At 36.7% G+C, this 21,411-nt stretch overlaps 1 protein-coding gene across 1 annotated transcript; it reads left to right on the plus strand.

Annotated features, from left to right (window-relative positions):
• Positions 1-1,425: 1,425 nt before the first annotated feature.
• Positions 1,426-19,817, plus strand: wg (Wnt family member 1 wingless). Its single transcript, XM_076135854.1, has 4 exons — positions 1,426-1,589; positions 7,997-8,259; positions 16,026-16,324; positions 17,173-19,817. Exons 1-4 carry the CDS (start codon positions 1,501-1,503, stop codon positions 17,698-17,700), a joined length of 1,179 nt encoding a protein of 392 aa, XP_075991969.1. The 5' UTR covers positions 1,426-1,500; the 3' UTR covers positions 17,701-19,817.
• The last annotated feature ends 1,594 nt before the right edge of the window (positions 19,818-21,411 follow it).

Here is a 21,411-nt window from a genome sequence, read left to right on the forward strand (position 1 = left end):
ATTTATTTATTTCTACTTACGAAAAAACCTTTTAAAACAAAATACAAAGTAGTTGTTCCCCTACAAATCTTTCCTCAAAAATGCAATACATAATATACAGAAAAATTCAAGAAAATATTTTCCAGTTCTATTTTCATGTTTCACAAGTGTTATCGTGGTGTAGTAGTGTGATGCGTGGGCGCACGGCTTCAACAACACGTGGTCGCGGTGTGTATGCGCGCGCGCAGCCCAGCCGCGCTGTGATTGGTCGCCGCCGCCCCTCCCACCGCGGCGCGCGAAATGCTGACTCACAAGTATCGTGCCACTGAGTTTCTTGTATTTATTGTATTTGAATTAAAAATGTATTTATTATGTATGAATAATTTATTTTTGATTTAGTTGATAAATATAAGCAATATTTTATTTTATTGAAAATTATTTGCTGGATACTAAAAATTTACCATAATACAGTTATTATTCTTATTAAACTGCACAATATATTCAGGGCAATTTATGTTATCATTGTTAAAGGGGTATCGTAGCTTTGAAAAGTCGTGATACAGTTAGTACAGTATATTTTACTTTCTTGCGTGTCTAAGTTATAAATATTTACTTAAACGTATCACTTATGTTACAGTAAGTTCGCAGAACTGTTCAGAAGTATTACCTAGAACTTCTAGGTACTAAGTTGCGACCTTTTCTCAGAACTCAACTGTGGTACTAAATTGTACCTAGGAGCATAATACATTCAAGATAAATAGATGTTGGTACCTAAAGGCCAAACTTGTACCTGAAAACAGATTTATATGAAGGTTTTGTTAGTAAATAGTTCTATAGTAGACGTTATATTTAAGACTAAAAATATTGCATAAAAATTACAGTCAGACTTACAGATTCATTTCGATATATATCTTTAAGGTGACGTAATATCATTTAATAAATTACATATTTAATAAAAGATCTCATAAACATTTAGTACAGCAAAAAACAAAATTAGTGTTTTAGACAGCAATCATCAAAACATACAATTTACCACACTTAGGTTTCATTCAACAAAAAAATGTATACTAAACCTGGTATTACCAAATTGCTATGTTAACCTAAATTAATTAGACATTGGCTTAACACTTTAAGTTTTAAGAATTATTTTTATATAGTCATCTTAGTGTCTCAGTCCTGTGTAAAGTTCTGTAGATCTATGATATATGGATTTTATACAAAAAAGAAAATAAAAATGTTTAAAGTATGTTTGAACACGCGTTGAACAGTTGTTCAAAATTCTGTAAAAATGTTCATAATCCAATTACACAAACCATAACCTAATGACCTAACAAAGATGACTTGTGCACGAAAAAAAAATGAAAAGCGCGAGACCAATCGGGCGGTGTGACAGGTAGATTCCTCCCACCAAGTCGTTGTCGACCCCGCCTCGATGTCCGCGGCCGAGCCGGTGTACTGATCGCCAGACGTAAATGTGCCTCCACGCGCCGCGCTCATGTGACCGTGGGTCCGCCCCTCGCAATGAAGTGCTTGTGGTTATTTGTGATCTTTCTGTGTTTTACGTGCGATGCCGCCAACAAACCGCGGAGAGGACGCGGCAGCATGTGGTGGTAAGTACCAACTACTTAACTATCTAACCCTAGACTTCCCCATCTGACCTATATTTAACTTAGCCATGTTGTTGACATTATCTCTTATCAATTGTGCGTCAAATGTGACAGAATTGATGTCCACAACGTCATGTAAATGTCAAATTGTGTCATATTCTAAACTGTCATCATCATTAATTGTGAGCAAAACATAAGTAAACATTGCAAGAATATTATTATCTCGAAGCTTAAGTAATTTTACGTTCGTCGTAAAGTATAGTGCGGTGTGAGCAATTAGTTGTGTACTTCCGCATAACGAGATGTAAAATATTAAACATTGTGTACATTCTCGTAACCAGATGGTCGAATAATTGGTCTTTGAATAATTAGCGGGATATCAAACGAGGCATTAAACTTGCGTAGTAGTGTGAAATCGATAATAGTGTAGTAAAATTTAATCCTCCACGTTTTGAGAGTTGCTTGTTATATTTGTAACGGGTTGTGGTGATTCAATTCGTTATATTGGAATTTATAACTAAAGAAAAATATTGTTCTTTGGTCGTGAGAATCAGTGTGAAAGAAGGTTGTATTCTGTGTTCAATCTTTGTTATAAAGTGAGAGTGTGTTTGACCCAGTTACTTGAACAAAACTATAATTAATTAACCTATAATATAGTAATTGAATAACTTAAACCTTTAACGCAATATCAAAAGAAATGCGAATAAAAATAAATCATAAAAAGTAACAACACACTAAGTGTTATCGTGATAATTACATATAAAGTGTGTCTCCCGTCAGCTCCCGTTGTTCGGTGACAGACAGGCGCATCAACATTTATTTGCGTTCACTATCACAACGCTCCTGGTATGCGACCTACCTAATCCCTCATACAGACCATAATAACTTACAGAACTATCAAATCTAAGAAATGAAAAATTTGAATTAATTTTAGTGTTATTGAAAATTTATTTTACTCAATTAACATAAATATAACAAAATATTGTCTCGATATCAAAACAGATAAAATCAAAATTTATCGTAGTTACGTAATAACAATGTGATAAAATTATGATAATGATGATTGAAATATAAATTCGCGTCAGAAACTGAATGGCAATGAATACATTAGTTTATATTAGGCAAATCCGTAATATATTACGCTTCAAATAACGATGACATTATTTTTACATTTCATTTAATTTGTCAAACTTACAATCGACGGGTTTAGAGGTCGTCATTAATTTGACTTCGACTTAAATCTAACATATTTATAAACATGAATGAACATCCAACGCATTTAAAAATATTTTTCATAAATAAAAGTAACACTTAAATAAATTTTGCCGTGAGTTTCTTGCTAGCTCGTCGCAAAATGCTCTACTCTTATTTAAGCTAGTGGTAGATTCAGTAGCGATAACGACTATCATATGTGTCAACACTTGACCTAAATGAATAAAAGATTTCATTTGAAATTAAGCGTAAAACAAATATAATAATCCACATTAAAACGCAATAATTTTCCCCGACCGACATTTGGAAGCCGTCGCCGCTAATTTAGTTCATTGCTTTATAAACCACATCACATAAATAGTGCACTAATTAGCGATGTATCACGCGCAGTATTAATTATGTTGATATTGAAAATGCGCCCGTAGACCGGAACGTGAACGTTTATTTACGATACTAATAAACTTGTTCAATGTTCAACCGTTTTGTGTTGATTTTTGTACTAATTTTTATCACCGGATATATTAAAATATTTGTTTTATATAAAGTATTTAGAAATATAAAATTTAAGTTCATTTTAATGTAAAGAAAATGTGATGCGCCTTCAGTAAAAGCTTTATTTTACAAATGTATTCGTGTACAGTATAGTATATTGTAATTTATCTTACGTCAACAAAGGTTTTCTACACAGTAATTATTGTGCTTTATGTTAATGTTTCCTTTTAATTAATTTATTTTACTTTTGCATTTATAATCATTTTAAATAAATTAAACAAATAAATTGTTAATTTTGTATCTTAATAATAAACTATAATATAATAATATGCAAATAACAAATTAGCGCAGGGCTTCCCCATGCCGTAGACAGCTAGACAAAGCGCAGACTGTTTATTTTAATAACACATCAGCGGTGCCTTTGTTTAGTCTATCCTAGTCATTAAAAGAACTTATTGAGACTGAATGACTCTCGTTTAAATTAAATACTTGGAATAAATGAAGAAGTGGCTTTGAAGTTTAAAATTGAATGTTCAATAAGTAAATACAGACTTTTGTAAGGAAATATGGAAGAAAGATTTTTCCGACGGACATTTATTATAAGAAATCTTCTTATTTAAATATTGGGTTAAGGAGGAATCTGATTAATCTAATTACTTGTAAGTACATAAACCTTAAGTTAAACATTGTTGCGATACCTAAAATAAAGCGAAAGTTTTTCTGTTTAATAATTCCTCATTTTAAACAGTGACCGGTAGATGGCACTATAGGCGTTTAATATTAAGACGTTAGCGCATAATTTTCAGGCATAATGTTAGTTTAATAACTTAAAAATATAATAATACAATTAGCTTCATATGTACCATTCAGTTAAATATATAAGAATTGCTTTCTTAGTCCGCGTCTAAACCTTCTGACGCACATTTTTCATTATCTAGATATTAAGAGAGTCAACAACCAGTGGCGCGTGCTATTGCATTGTACAAATACACGCTGTTTGAATAATTAATTATTACTAGATAAAAAAATATTAGCGCTAAAAAGTGTCACATAATTTCTAAATACCTCTTAAACGTCAATTATTACGAAATATTAATAAACGAATTTGTAAACGTTGATACGATCATGTTTATTAAAATGAATCAAGCGATTTTATCACCAACTAGCCGTCGGCGCTACACGACAAGCGTTTAGCTTCGCTTATAATTTAATATAGTTATTAACTTGAATGCCAATGCTATTTAACTTTTCTGATAAATATTAGCACATGATAAAATCTACATTATATAATTATGATACTATATTACTAAATGTAAAAACAGCGTGCTCCAAATGTTCTGCAATAAAATAAAAATGATAACAAATCACGCTGATGGTGACAGCGATAAATAAACACTTCATCATAAAAATAAAACTTCATTTTTATTTTACAAAAAAGTCGAGATTATTTTGTTCTTTTAAAACAAAAAAGGCTTTCTATTTTAACATATAAACACGTATGAGAGCAATCAAAGTCGCGCGATACAATCGGTCTGGCCGCGCGGCCCGACGGAGCCGTGAATTCTTTGAACGGAATTTTTACCCACTTTCTACAGAAACACTCGTAAATGTTACGTGAACTGTGTTAATAGTGGTACTTTAATAAAAAAACGCACTTTTTAATCCATCACAATGATTTATTACACTCACTTTTGGTACAAAATGTTATAACTGAAATGTCAGTCAGTAAACTCATTCACTTCATTCACTGGGTTTATTAATCAACATAATGTCAAATATAATAGCTTCATAAAGATTAATATAAACTAATAACTCTTATTATAAATTCGGTAAGCGGACAGACAGCAGAAAAAACATGAAACACACCTTATTTCTGGTGTTTTGAACATTAATCATCGAAAACAGATACGGCAATGTAACTGGTGACATTAATAGGCTCTACAATTAACATACAACATTTGTTTCTTTTTTTAAATAAAACGTACAAGTTCAACTATAAATCTTATCGAGGTAATATGAAATATAAACCCGGCCACTTAGTTGTAAAGCCAGCTGCCGGAAGATGGAATATCGGTCCCATTCCTCTCGACTCGCAAAGCCCACACTATATACGTGGACAGATTTAAAAATAAACCCGCTGCCTACTTGAGACATGCGAAAATGAGATAATGCAAATGAAATGAGATCATAGTACATGTTGCATTGTTTTTGTGTTCATTCCTGTTCATAAGTGGTACTTGCAGTTGTCTTCAAAATAAATATTGGCTGAAGATTTTTTGCCTTCAATATCTTATGATGACTGACTTCTTTTGACATCGAAAGAAAGACCTACGTGATAATTACCACATGATTGCATTTATCACATAAATTCTTCGTTCGAAAAACCAACAATGGTATCACAAGAACTAGTATTATGTCATTTCTATTAATAAAATCATTATTATATCGATTCTAAATCAGCTTTAAAGAACTGTATAAAAATAATTAAAATAAAACCACTAAAGCAGCAACGGTAAATAAAAATAATGGACATTATTGATTCCCTCGCTTACTTTTAATTACTAGACCATTTAATATATGCCCACTGGTCCAAACATCGAGCCCTCGGGGGCTAATGTTGAACTGGGGCACATAAAGTCTTCGCACATTGCCTCGAGCAAAAAAGAAATCGCCACACCTCACTTCATTCGTATTCATCACTCGTAGTCCATATTACATTACGCTTGAAATCGCGTGCGGCCCTCACGATATTCTGATAACTCCCACCATTAAATAAAAGTCTCTCATATACATTCTTATCCATACAAGCCAGAGGTCTAACTAAATTGGTTTATAAACTTTGATATTTTGACGCCTCGCAAGACGCCAACAAATTAAATAATAAAGGGCTGATTCGTATGCAGGACGCGTGTGGCGAATGAAGTCTTCCACTTTAAGGACATGTGTTGCTAAATTCAAATTGCAAGGAAATCGTATTAAGAAGTGTCTTTAGCATTTATATTATTTTTTAGTTCGTATTAGCTTTTGTTTGTACCATGTTTGTAGAGTAGATGATCTTGAGGATTAAGATCTTGCCGAAGATAGGGTCGAGAAAAATACGATGCGAGTTATTTATAGCAATGAAGAAATATAGTGTACCTATCGTAGATTGATAATTCTCATCAATTGATCATTTCTGTTAAAGAGTTTTGTTAAACCAAATATTAAAAACTATAGCGTTTCTGTGTCAAACATAGTACAAAAACGGCACAGGAACGACGCTTAATTACTCAAACAAGGAGAGACAAGCCTCCAAAAGACAATATTTTGACACATTCACACAGGCTTTATCGCTGTGCAAACATTACGTTTGTTCGTGAAAGCCATTCAGAATTTTTTCCACGAGGACTTTGCGTCGGACCACTATTTGATTTTCTACCAACGTGACAAGTGCAAAGGACCTTATATTATGGACAAGCAAATATGGTTATTCTTAGTTTTTGTTTTAAAGTGCCCGTGGGTGTCAATATAACTGGGCTCCAATTTATTGCACCTACAGACTTGTTTGTAAGTTGCCAGTGCACACTTTAAATTGATTGATTTATGTTCTAGATAATCTAAATTAAAACCATCTGTCTGCTGTTTTAAGACTTATTGCGTGTAATAAAAGTTTGGTACAAAAACAGTGACAAAGTCCATTAAGTTTTTTCGACGATAAACTTGATTAAATTACTTAGTTTATACTATTATAAAATATTAAGTGACGCTTTGACAAATGTGCAAATGAAGTGGTTTATATCTAATGTGTTATTGGCTGTTGATAGTTACACCAATATCCATTTATTTCAATAAAATGAATAAAACTGGATTAACGGTAGTAAAAAGTCGTCAGCGGTCGTCATATTATGGGTAATCAAATTAAATGAGCTCGCTAATATGAAGTGTGTGTAATATGACGTATTAGCTCCTAAATCTTAACTAAATATAGAGATCGGTAGTAAGGAGTTTAAAAATAAGTATTATTTAGTCACGAAGTCGTTTAACAAATATTCTCCCACGCATATTTGATATAGTGACGTCATTAAAGTTAACCTATCCGTTCTCTATAGAGGCCGACTCATCTTAAGTTTGTCTATTATTTTAAAAGTAGAACAAAAATTTTAAAACCATCACAGAGTCTCCATGAATTCTCGAAGGAAATGAGAATTTCCGACGAACACGTTCATATTTACGTAACACTCGACTACAAAGAAAAGCAAATAGAAAAGTAATACGATTTCCAGCGGTCCAAACGCGAGGCACCGCGCGCGAGAGTGCACCGAGGCCTTTTTTTACTGTAGGCCGAATATGTTCGTCAAGCGAGGCCGAGTCAACAGGCCGTGATCTCGATCGCTCTCAGGCCGTGTTTACTCGCTCGGCCCTCAAGGATTAATGCGCGACGCAAATATTTATCTAAACGTCTGCGGATTGACAGTTCGGTCGTCAATTGTTTGTTGTCTTTACCTTTTCAAATGAGCATTTCATTTCGAGTTGCACCCATTGCCTTAAGTGGCATTCGGGTTGTGTTTATTTTTGTACTTTTTTCTTTATTAACTTTTTCGTAAGCCATTGTCTTCTACAGTGACAAAAGTCAATCTTATCGCTTTTGGACAATGAGATTTAGTTTTTGTTCGCGCTCGATTAGCAATTCTTTAATATCGTTTGTAACTAATCTTATTTTGTTGCAGGGGTATAGCCAAAGCGGGAGAACCAAATAATCTTTCACCGATATCACCTGGTGTGCCGTACATGGACCCAGCAGTGTACGCTACACTGAGGCGGAAACAGAGAAGATTAGCTAAGGAGAACCGCGGAGTTCTATCAGCGGTCGCGAAGGGCGCCAGCATGGCTGTCGCCGAGTGCCAGCACCAGTTCAAGTACAGAAGATGGAACTGCTCCACGAGGAACTTCCTCAGAGGGAAGAACTTATTTGGCAAGATCGTCGACAGAGGTGAGTTGCTATCGATTAATTAAATCCAAACAATTGACAAAGGTTGACGAGTTAATACTCAAATCACGATTTTATTATCACCTTCACGAACAAAAACTGAACAATAAACGCAAAAACGTTTTTGGGTACACGCGTCATTCATTTGTCTCAATTTTGATATCGCAAAACAAAACGAACAAAACATTAAAAAAGACTTTAAGAAGATAAGCCCTAAATACCCTTCTAAAATACTGAGGAAACAGATTACAAAGCATTGAGATGTTTAAGAGGCTAATCTTTAAAAAACTCAATCGAAAATCTCCACTCGTATACAGTTTTACATTTAACCCCGCAAAAAGCAACGGCGGACAAAAAGATGTGTTTTGTATAAATCCCCAATTCCAGTTACAAAGAGAGGCTACAAATTAAGTGATATCTTTAGTTGGCAACCCTTTTAAAAGATTTTATCTGTATTCACCGGGAGGGTAGCGCGTCGGGGGCACATATAAAGAACTCATCAAGATAAAACATCCTGGATCAATTACATGAGAACGAGTGACGTTTGAGTTCCCGTTCGTCGATAACTCTTTTTACGTTTTTCAATTCCGTTTCGAGGACGTGTTTTAATATTTTATGATAGTTTAAAACACAGTTTTACTTTTCTCTCAATGAGATCATAATCCGATTCGATTCTTCAATAGTGAATGAAAAAAAAAACGTGTTTTTATATACCCCATAAACATCGTTCTACAATTGCTCGAGCGTCGAATCCATTTAGTTGATTTGAATGGATGTAGATTATTATCAATAGATATAAATCAGCAAATAGATACCCATTAGCCTCACAATACTGGTTACACAACTGAATTCAATAGGTTAGGGATATTACGCTCGCAGTAATCCCTTTTATACGCATTTACTTACTTAAAAACATGGTATTAAGCATTTTATTTACAGTATAAAGACTTAGTTTTCAATTTAAAATAATAACCTACATTTATAAAGGTACACTTCGAAATTAAAATGTTTTAAAACGCATTGCTTTATTCGGTTTTATCGTTAATTAAAAGTTTGGAAATCTTTATGTCCCTCGACGTACGGTATAAAATCGCTTGGCAAGCAAGTTTTAAAACTGTAAAAGGTTATATTGTCGTAAGATCGGGGCTGCCCTATCTCCGGTGTCCGATTTCGATGCTTTGTACGCGATACGCCTTATTATGAGCCTGCGAACATCTGTTCGGCACAACAAGAATTATTCGCTATAATAGCAAAAAAAGGCTGTTTTGTGATTCGATTCTGTCGTTTGCATTATTTTTTTGCGATTGTTAATATGTTTTTGCAACAAATCTTTGTAAATATAGTTTGAGTTGGAATTGGAATGAGTAAAAAGTGAGTCATGTAAATTAATTCTGTCAATAAAAATGAATTATTCGGAGAAGCTTTTGGTTGGACCGAAGATCAGGGCGCGCATTAGGGGGGTTATCTTTAAAATTAAGAGCTTTTGGCTGCCGTATCCGAAGCTAATTCGTTCTCATTGTGGATTCACGATATATTTCGTGTGTCTGCTCCGGTTATTGACCCCTGAGTCGGTACGTTAATGAATAGTACAAGCTGTTTCGGTAAATGTCTCTATTACGCGCTTGAACGGACTGTGGTCAGTAAATGTGGTTTTAAAATTAAGATCCTTCGTGTTTACCAATCAATTATTGGAGGTGCTTGTTCTGTTAGAGAATAAAGGGGTGAGTTACTAAAATGTAACCTTCTTTTTTATAAAGACTGTTACAAAAAATCTTATCTTTTATTTTTAACACTGTCAATGCTTCCTAGAAATTTTGAAACATCATATTATAAAAGGGTATAAACTATGTATTATAACAAAAAAGTACGAGTTTTGTCTAAAATACATTATTGTTATTTGAAATTTTATTCCAAATGTGTTTTTTGACTATTAAAAGGTAGTCAATAACTGCGAAGCGTAAAATAATGATTGTTATTAAGTCAATAGGCCCTGTTTTAATTGATAAAACAAGTCGATGGTGTCGAACAAGGCTAAATGTTTGCGAAAGGTCAAACTCGTAATGTTAAGAATTATAATAATTGCTTTGATTTTTTCTTGTGAAAATTTTAACTTTTATTTTCGGTGGTTGATTGGCTTAATTTCGGTAGATTATTTTAAGAATGCTATCTTATTTGAGCGACTATAATAACATATAAAATCGTATCCTATATTTCGGTCCTTTATTAGTTGATTTCATAATAAATGTAGCTATTTTTTAGTCCGATTGTTCCGCTATATCTAGGATCAACAAATAGGCTTTCGCATTTATAATTTTATTATGGCTTTTGTATAGAATGTCTATACGAAAATTCATAACAAAAATATAGTTCCAAAATACATTTATGGTCTCATTTTTATAGTTCATCATCTCCCGTCCTTTTCTCTATTCGATGGCTAAAGCAGGATGTCAAGAAATAAATCTTACATTTATTATTACAGCATTGTCGTGGCATTTTAATTATAAAACGACATGTCATAAACCATTAAGCTTATAAAATATTCATAAACAACCGAATTGGTAACAAATCGCAATTAGGTATATGTTTACACAACGATTTAAGTCGTAAAGAAAAAAAGTGAGACGGTCGACCGTTGCCTCAGGCGATCACCGAACGCGGGACAAAACGGATTTATACCAGTAACAGACTATTTATGTTCTAGAAGCTATTAAGTTATTTAGGTTTCGGTGGAATTTCAAAAAAAGTAGAAATAATTTATTTGCCCAGACAAACACACTAAAAAACAATTTCTCAAGTTCACGCTGTAATACCCATACATGCAGTACCTATATTAAATCATCGACAGATATAAAACTAAACGCCTTGAGCGAATAATACTCATTGATATTATTCAAGCAACAAACTATAAACGCAATGTACCATTTTTCTAAATTAAAAGTCAGATATAGCACGGAGCCCAGGACCACCGCCGTAATAATTTCACATGATAAAAAGAGCAAGGGGATTATAAAATTTATGTTATATGCGTGTGCATTTAGAGCATATTACTTTATTAAGGGCAGGCAGGGCGGGCGAATCTCGCGGCGCGCATATTACAGACCGCCTGTACACACGATAAAAATATTTAATACATTGCAATTACGTTTGAGAAAGGCATAAAAACGAACGGCACCCCGCGGGAGTCCGTCACAACGCTACTCAATAAACGAAAAAAACATACTTAAAAACTCGCAAATGTGATACCCGAAACTCACGAGTCCCTAACGGCTAGTTCTGTCTCAGCATAATTACGCGCGAGGCGCACAAAGGCCCCCCGGACGCGACACCAATAATTACTAATTTACACGTTGTCACACCATTGACACACCATTGACACTCGGACGCGACAACTTCATCTCTTTGTGGTGTAAACCTCAAGGATCGTATTAACACAAATGATGACAACGGCACAATAGTCCGGTCTTTATTCGACGCGTCATTGTCGAGCCGAGAATAGAAAAATATATGGTTCGAGTTCCCGCTGCGAACCCCCTGCGGTGTAGTTTAGCGATTCCGCTGCACTCGTACAAGCTCCACGGAAGCCAGGTTTACACCTAACGCAGCTCCTAATGGCAGGTAACTCGGCCAATAAAACCCGACCTTTTTTCAAATATTTCCTGTTTTGGTGTGTATCGTACGCGCAACCGAGATTCCAACGTCGTGGGTGGATAAAACGTATAAAACGATCGACACCGAAAATAAAGCCGATATAAAATGCCCTCGACGAAATATTTAATGCTCAATTAGATAAGCGTTTTAAGTTTTGTGGCGTTTGAATTGTCTTCGAGATAACGCGCGTTTTGTGAAACTGAAATGAGTCGATTAAGCCGGCCCCGGTCACCGGTTCCATGTTATTTATCGACAGATTCCCAGTTTCCAACTTCTCGATCGCCCTTTTATTGTTTATGGACAGCTCACTTAAAACGAAATTATTTTCGGCGTTTTTTTCTCGAGTTTGAAAACAAATGTCTTTGTCCATTGTGTGAATGGGTGTCGCGGTGTTGGCTGGTAGCTAGTGGTAGCTGGCAGTGCTTTGTGCCACTCACAATGAGTGATATACGACCGACGTAATTTTGAATTGTCGCACTGGAGCCTCGGGACGCGGACTCAATGTGAAATTATCACCCATACATGGCATAACGAAAATGAATTATTGCTTTTTATTGCCCGTCTTCCAAGTGCCTTTACGGCGAAATTGCCTCCTTTCTTCTTCTATTTCTGTGACTATGGACATTCTTATTTCATTAACGTAAGAATCCCGCCTTTTATAATCTGGACGATCCGTCTTTCAGTAGATAAAATATCATTATATTCTCGTAAAAGACATGTTTAGATACAAATAAGAGAACGTGAATGACTTCATCGCCGTACGATAAAGCCGAGCCGGAACGATTTCTAAACCGGCCAAACACCGTATTATAAAACGAGTGATTTATGGTTGTTTTGAGTAATTACGTCTCATCAAATTTGAATAATGCAAGTCGTCATAAATAAGGCACGAGAGGCACGACGCGCGAAACCTCCATAAGTCAATCTTTCAAATTAATCTTATGGAAACACCCCGGCGTGATGACTCAATGCGGACAGGAACATATTTAATTAGTACATTAATTTTGAATTATTTAATGGGTAGTGGCCGCGGGGCCAGGTGTTCGTCAAATGTCAACAGTGATTAAGTTTTATTTTAACAGTGCGATGCGCCGACGCGCGCTCGGATTTACGAGTTTTTGACTTTTATAAATTCTCAACGCCTCGCCTTAACTGCCAATCCGTCGGGACGGAATTATCGCTCGGTGCTCTCGCTGTAAACCCACCACGGGACCATTTATTATCTGCACAGATAATCCACGGACAGCACTTTATTATCAGTTATAATAATAATTTACTTTTATAGATCCACATTACTCAAGTTTGTTCTTATTTGACTGCGATTTGATGGGGCAAAATTGCCTCAATAAAATAATAGCGCACCTTAATTATGGATATTTTATTGAGTACAGCCGTCGCTGGGTAACTGATGGCTATTTGTATTAGAAGTTATACACGGCCGGTGTCAGATTAGTGTTGTTTGGTCGTTTAATTAGACTCGTGTTGGGAATTTACATTTTATTTAATGCCATGACTAATGCGCTCACACGGACAGAGGCTCTTTACATCTGTCATAATTTTTCTACGTCGCGATTTATTCGCAAAACGCGACAATCGGCTTTGTTGCTCGTCGCATCCACCACGATGAAATATTGGTACGATTTATTTATAGTTATTAATATGGATACTTACGTTTAATGCAGAACAAAGAGGCACTACCGGACGACGTCAAACGGGTCGAATGCGACGAGGCCCGGCCGTGAATCATCGATAGACGAGCCTTAAAATTCTCACAGACCAATTAAAAATTATTTCCAGTTGTCGTTTATGTATCTAATTGGTCGGGTCGCCGCGTACCGTTAGATCTTGTTCAGATAAAGTAAAAGTAGCGATGTAAAAATCACAGCGGGCACTCATTCACATGTTGGTGGGCAGCTGTGGCGACATTTATCTACGCGATGAAGCGGTGGAGCGCGCAGCACGTGGTGCGCGAGTCAGCGCGAGCCACCTGGCCGACCAGTGCCCAGCACTCGACCAGTCGACCAGTCGGCACCCCGCCGTCGCACGACCTCCGACTTCGCTCACGCGTTCACTCGTAACGCACTAAAACAGATATCCGTGAAGCCTCCAGCGATTTATAACCCCACAATAAAACACAAACATTGTCTTCCAACTGTAATTACTGAACATCTGCGTTAGGTCGCCAGATGCAATCACAACACACCAAATCGAATTAGCTGAAGACGTACCTTTATTTACGTGTGCAATATTTAATTGGCTCGAGCCTATACGTTATAGTTAATGCGAGCGAACGTTTCCAAGTCATTACTGAAGATAAATGCACGTTCCGCGACTCGTACCTATATCTACGTATGCCTTGAATTAATTTCGTCCGAGCATTGAATGATGGCGAAATTGACATTAAAATTCCCGGTCGAACGTCTCAAGTAATTGCTGAATAAAATACTTTTGTATAACATCCCAAAGGGAAGCACAAAAAGCGAATACGAGAGCGGTCCACGGCAGAGTGCGCGCACCGTAATTTATATCGGTGCACGATGACAACTCAATAAAAAAATGATTTCATTTGCTTATTGAGTCCTTAATAAAGCTGGCGCGGGCTCCTCCGGGCCTGTTCCACATATTATTATTATAAATAACAACAAATACGCGTTCCTTATTATTTTTACATCCATACGGGGTGCTCGTTTTTTTCCAAGGAGTGTATGCGTGGAGCGACGGCGACGGTGGCCAGAAGCCCACCAAAGGCGTGCGCGACCCCCACTATATTACCTAATGAATGGCATTAGCCGCTGAGGTGACACGCGATTACACTTGTGTTAGAACGGCGTTAATTGTCAGTTTTATTTTCATTCAGGTATTCAGCGATCGAAATCAGAACTTAATAGCTGTCGAGGAATTCCATCATAACGTTGGGTGCCTTCAGAGCTTAATGAGATGCTCGCAACAATAGCCGAGTTATTGAGGGCATTATGCCGTAAAATTACAATGTCTACGAGGATTAATAACGAGATAATGTCGGAACACGACACCCGAGACGTTGTGTATTATGAACGTTCTTAAACGAATGTAGTTTTAATAATGTCATAATGTGGTGTTCCATACAAGGTTCATGTTAATAATATCGTCTCACCGTGGAGCCTGGCGCGTAGACAAAGCCACGGTATGGCATTAATCGTTAAAAGTACACGGGCTATTAAATCGATATTAAGAGAGAATTCGTTGCGCGCGCCGTACCACTTGTAATGATCAAATTTATAATCTCTCGTGTAGGTAAGAGCCACTTCTTTTATTTTCAATCTCGGAGATATACCCTCTCTCTCTTTTAATTGTATTTTATGAGTATTTGATTCTAATGCCGGGCCATTAATTATTTATAGTATTCGATACGGGATGCGAGCATCGATTTATGTATTCGTCCGTACGAGATGAATGAACGCGATGCAATCATTGCTCAAGTCTCATTGTGTGAATATAAACTTAATGATCTTGTTGCTTTTAAACGATGATTACCTTACTTGATGTTTCAAACACGCTGCTCGTCCGGACTCCAAACTCACTTGGTTTGATTGCGTCTGCCCCGTTTTGGAGTGCATCATTTTGAATTAAAAAACGTATAGACCCACTCACATATTTTATTAAGAATAAAACCGAGCGGACAGGTCGAAATCCGAGATAGAATTTTACGAAGGAAATTAAAAAACTAATGTGCCCATTGCTCTCGAAAAGGATTTTAATACTGTCAACAAATTAAAAATGTCAATAAAATAAAACGATTAAAAAAGAGCAAAGCCAATTCAATCCCTCGGATTGCAGTTGCTTGATGAGCCCAAATGTTTTGCGTGTTTAAATTATAATACCTAAAATATTTTAAAACGTCGAGATTTTTTATCCCTGTACCCTGAGCAATAATAAAAATTGATTAAAATATGGACCCCTCTGTTGTTGGGATGAATTAATTATACGAATACCAAACATGCCAAAGTGAAATATGTGTACCTGCTGAACTTAATAAAGTGGCTTACACTTCTATTGGAGAGATTTGGTTAGTTATTAGATCTGCCAAGTTTTGAATAAAATAAGCACGAATCATAATCAAGATGTTTTCTATTGTCTAATAGGTTGTCGAGAGACCGCATTCATCTATGCCATCACGAGCGCGGGCGTAACGCATGCGGTGGCGCGTGCGTGCGCGGAGGGCTCCATAGAATCGTGCACGTGCGACTATTCGCACATCGATCGCGTGCCGCACCGGACCCGAGCAGCCGCAGCCGCCAATGTACGCGTTTGGAAATGGGGCGGATGCAGTGACAACATTGGCTTCGGCTTTCGCTTCAGCAGAGAATTCGTCGACACCGGCGAGAGAGGCAAAACCCTCAGAGAAAAAGTCAACCTACACAACAACGAAGCCGGCAGAGCGGTAAGTGTCGACAGGCCACTTGTCATACCACTCCTCTTATCCAATCACCGCTCGACGGTAGCACCTATAAGCATCCATAAAACAATCAGTTATCGGGCCAATGACGGCCATTGTCATCGCGCGTGTTCACATTACCATTACGGGTGACGATCGATCGTCCGCCACTTGACATGTCGCTTGTGTAATATTAATTATACGTCGCGCGGCTCGGCCCATCGCGCGACGACTGCGCAACAGGCACTCATTCGTTGCGCTCGCGCATCTCCCTCCCACTGCACACCCACATTTGCATACCCACTGTCCGCTCCTTCCCAAAATTCATCAAAAAGGGACGTCGGGCGCCCCGAGCCACCCAGACGCGTCATTAACCAAAGCGCTTAATTCCTGTCACGACAGACGCACTGGGTGTCCACCTGATGAATATTCACAGCATTCCATCGATTGTTTAACACATATTTGAACACTAGACTGTATAACATACCCGGCCATCTACATGTCAATGAATAAATACCGTCGTCGACGTTCTACGAAGCGCCTGCGCTCCGAGATAGGAAAATATTTACTGTCTCCGATCCTCGCGTCATTTATCTACCTTCTAAGAATGATGAATGTCCCTAGAGTATGATTTATGATCGGTCCACGCGCGGTGACGACCGGCCCACCTCTTCACGATTTGTAACAATTTGCTCGATCGTGAGATGCGATCGATGGAGTGCGCTTAAAAGATCATCGATCACATCGTATCGACGCTTATCGTGGAATTTAAAGATATTTGGACATCATTATAGACCTCCCTAGGATAGAATAAATTAGACTACAAGACGCTGATGGTGTTGTTTTGTTCACAGCATGTGCAAACCGAGATGCGGCAGGAGTGCAAGTGTCACGGCATGTCGGGCTCGTGCACAGTCAAGACGTGTTGGATGAGGCTGCCCAGTTTCCGCTCTGTGGGTGACGCGTTGAAGGACCGTTTCGATGGCGCATCTCGGGTCATGATGCCTAACACTGACCTGGAGGCGCCCGCGCAACGGAACGACGCGACACCGCACAGAGTGCCACGCAGAGACAGATATAAGATCCAACTGCGGCCTCACAACCCGGACCATAAATCGCCGGGGGTAAAAGACCTCGTCTACTTAGAATCATCGCCTGGCTTCTGCGAGAAGAACCCGAGGCTAGGCATCCCCGGCACACACGGGCGCGCGTGCAATGACACAAGCATCGGCGTCGATGGCTGCGACCTGATGTGTTGCGGCCGAGGGTACCGCACGGAGACGATGATCGTGGTGGAGCGGTGCAACTGCACGTTTCACTGGTGTTGCGAAGTCAAGTGCAAACTATGTCAAAAGGAAAGAGTTGTGCATACGTGTTTATAGACGAGCGGACGCCCATGAGGTTGTCATCAATGAGAGAAACTTTAGTGTGGGACAGATGTGATTGTGACTCAGACTCGAGAGTGGACCTGTTTTTTATTCGGAGGCAGATAACGGACCTTGTATATAATCACTTCACTTTTTCATCTATCGAAGTCGTCGAAATCGTATATCATGTTGACTTATGTAAATAGTTCTCTATCACTGTTTATTTCTTCTTTTATACATGATAATTGATCCGGCGTAAAATTAAAGTAAGCTTCTCGTTCGGTTAATTTATTTGACTATTAAGTGCGAACATGTGATCTAGTAACTTTATTTTTTGGACACTGTCGTTGGGAAATTAATGAGACCAGTTTACAGACGATTTATTTCTATCATCGGGTCATTTTGTATTTATTCTAAATTGGACTTATTGGTTTCCTTACGCGGTCAGCTGTGTAATTTATTTATTCGTAGGTATCGTACATACTCGACTGAACGTCCCAAGGAGACACGTAAGCGAAATAAAACGAGACTTTAAATGATATTTCTTAATATCATTCCAAAGTTAATACTCAGGGTTTTCAAAGAAGTTATTTGCAATTATTATAACAGCGGCAATAATCATTTGAGTTTTATAAATACTTTCTATTTTATGGACGTCCGCGTTGGGTGCATGCTCGCATAACTGTTTTGAGATTCAACAGCGAAATTATCTTGTAATTATAATTTCATATTATAATTAAACCGGCTAATGGAATTTGTGGCTTAATGGCATTTGCATAAAGTGTCTTCTTGGGTGTTCAGGTGCGGAGGTAGCGCTGGGCCCTTATCAGTGAGTAAGTAGCGCCATCGTAAAAGTGTCCCACATTACGAGATAAACGCTCTGGAGAATTTTAATTAAATATTAAACGAATTAAATAATCAGTATTATACGTATAATATTGTATGCGTGTAGCGTCCGATACACCGCGATACAGCGCGATACGCGATAGTGTTGCACGCAACCTCGCTTGACACTCTTCACATGTTTTATACTGTGCTCGTCCGTTTAACTCTCCTTAGTGTAGTTAAATGCATGTGTTACTACACTAGTAACGTTCAACGCTTTATACATATGTTATTGTAATTAGACAGATTGCATCGCAACTATACGCGACCGTTCACTTGGCGAGTTTACATTAGAACCTTAACGTAAAACTTCGGACAAATATTGTAACTAACTTCGGAACTTTTGAAATTAACATTGACTGTATTGTGACTAAATATTTTTTTGATTAACCCTTTGGGACAATTTTGACATTCCAAATTCGACAGTTTGCCAGTAAATGTGGAAGCTTTATTGATCATACAAGTACTTATATCAACTTGAATGATATTTCATATGTGATATAACATAGTATAGCCAGTAAGTATATATAGGTAGTGTAATCCTACTGAGCTTGATCAATGATCGTGCGCAACGATCGTTATGTACTGGACATACTAACTCGTCAAGTATGTTTTTATATACAAATATTTATTAAAACTTGTTTTAATTTATTTTATTTTACTTTAAAAATTATCAATTCAATAGTTTTTAAAGTAAAATAATGTGTTAGTTTTAGTAAAAAAATCCGATGTTAAAACTATCGGTATTATTTAAAACAGGTATTCGAGTACTTATCAATGTATTGTTTAAAAATAAACGCTTAATTAATCGGATCTCTGTACATAGACGTACTTTAAAAATTATTTCGAAATTCAATGACAGAGTCTGAAGAACTGATACCGCGTCGGATTTAAAAGACTGAAGTATTTTTTTTAATTTTCGTAGTTATAATATCCATGACTGGATCTATAAAGCCATTGTTTTGAATTTTAGCAAACTAGCTAATGTGATAAAAAAGTATTTTAACGTAATTTAAAACCAGAAACCAGTGTTATGAATTTCAAAAATCGAATTGGTGCCATTTTTTAAAATCTTTTTTACACCTGACAACTGTTGCCGGTTTTTATCAAAATTATAATTCTGCCTAATCGAATTGTCATTGTAAAATGTATTTTACGCATGTAAATATTGTCCTTATTGATTATTTTAAGTTATTTATGTGAATTAGCATTTTAAATTGTTAATATTAGGTAAAATACAATTGAAATCAGCTGAACTTATCTGAATCTCAAATCTTATTATTTGTATAATAAATGTACCTTTTTGAAATATATTTCGTCCAGTGACCGCCTTTTGGAGGTTGACACAATTATTATAATATTGGTTGTACATTAGCAGTATCTATTTATAATTAAAATATTGATTAGTTGTTACTAAAAAAATTAAATTGATCGAAAAACATTAAAGGTTTTGTTTCATTCATCATACTTACACCCCGCACACAGAAACACAGAAAAACATAAACATTTTCTATACGCATAATCATCAGAATTAGGTAATTTCTATCTGTTTGCAATACTTACATCTGAATTTCATAAAAACCCCTAAAACTATTGCTCAAATCATTTTAGAAAACCTATATCCTTTACTTTTTATGCTTGTAGAATTTCATTTCTCGTAGCAAATGCAAGACAATCAGAAGTAATTTAAGAATCATATTATCCAGAAAGAATCATAAAAAATCTCATACAAGACACTAGCTATAGGAAAAAGAAGCTCTATTCAACAGTGCATCTATAAAGTTTCGTCTGTAAACCATCTCTCATCTCACTCACTCCTTCTGCCAACAAACTCCATGTAAAATGCATTAATTTCAATATATAACATCATACAAACCCTAAGATGTCTCCGGGATAAACGATGTCTTATTTCGAAATTTATGCGCGAGCATTTATTTATGCAACTCTCTCTTAGGGCTGGCTAAAGTTCCTCATTCTTGAGATCATAATAGATACGATTTTGGTCTGTAATGCCTTTGATATGGAATGATATAAGAGTACGAATAGTCCGCATACTTTAAGTCTGGCCTCTAGACACGCTTAAACATTCCAAAAGTTCAAGTAAAGGCACAATAGATAGTTTTTTCAACAATTTACATGACAGATATTTTTCATGGAAACGAAAGATTTGTGTTCGTGTCAAGCTTTGTCTCTACAAAAGAAATGCCAGCCCTGAACAGCAGTTCGCCATTTTGTTTTATTACGAACGCAACCGTTGTAGTTTTGATAGCGTGCAATTTTCTGAAACAGCTTTATTTTCTAGCGGAACGTCATGCCAAATTAAATATGAAGCTTATTCTTGCATTATAGAGTTTATTTTTGTTTGGTTTTGTGGCTCGAAAGTGAAAAGTCGTTGAGTGTTGGTGGTCGGGCGCGCCCCGAGGTGTATTCCCACGAGTATCGAGCCCACTGGAAAATTTATGTTTATGAACTGAGAAATCTGTCATAAGAGATACGGACGGCGTGGCTGAATCTGAAATACCGTGAATAATTTTCATGCAAAAAGATTCTTGGTGTGTGAATTTCTTCTGTATTATTTTATCTGCAAAAGTATAAAACTATTATCGTATGCTCTACTATTGTGTTCGGTGTAGGTTTATTTCACTGCAGAGTATTGAGGTTTCGGAGGCATTTATTTTATTTAAAACTGATTTATCCCACACTATTTATATCCCATGAAAATAAGCCTTCGTTGATCTTAGATGTCTTGTAGAAGTAATCTTCCAGGTTGGAGGTCACGGGTTCCAGAATCCATCCAGATTCATACATGATGTACTTAGTGTAAAAATATTATCACATACT

The sequence above is a fragment of the Anticarsia gemmatalis genome, chromosome 3 (genome assembly GCF_050436995.1).
Source record: "Anticarsia gemmatalis isolate Benzon Research Colony breed Stoneville strain chromosome 3, ilAntGemm2 primary, whole genome shotgun sequence".
NCBI lineage: Eukaryota > Metazoa > Arthropoda > Insecta > Lepidoptera > Erebidae > Anticarsia > Anticarsia gemmatalis.

Coding starts and splice junctions, on each gene's coding strand:
- wg (XM_076135854.1), top strand. CDS start 1,501: ATGAAGTGCTTGTGGTTATTTGTGATCTTTCTGTGTTTTACGTGCGAT. Junction 8,260..16,025: donor TGGCAAGATCGTCGACAGAG/GTGAGTTGCTAT, acceptor ATTGTCTAATAG/GTTGTCGAGAGACCGCATTC. Junction 16,325..17,172: donor ACAACGAAGCCGGCAGAGCG/GTAAGTGTCGAC, acceptor TTTTGTTCACAG/CATGTGCAAACCGAGATGCG.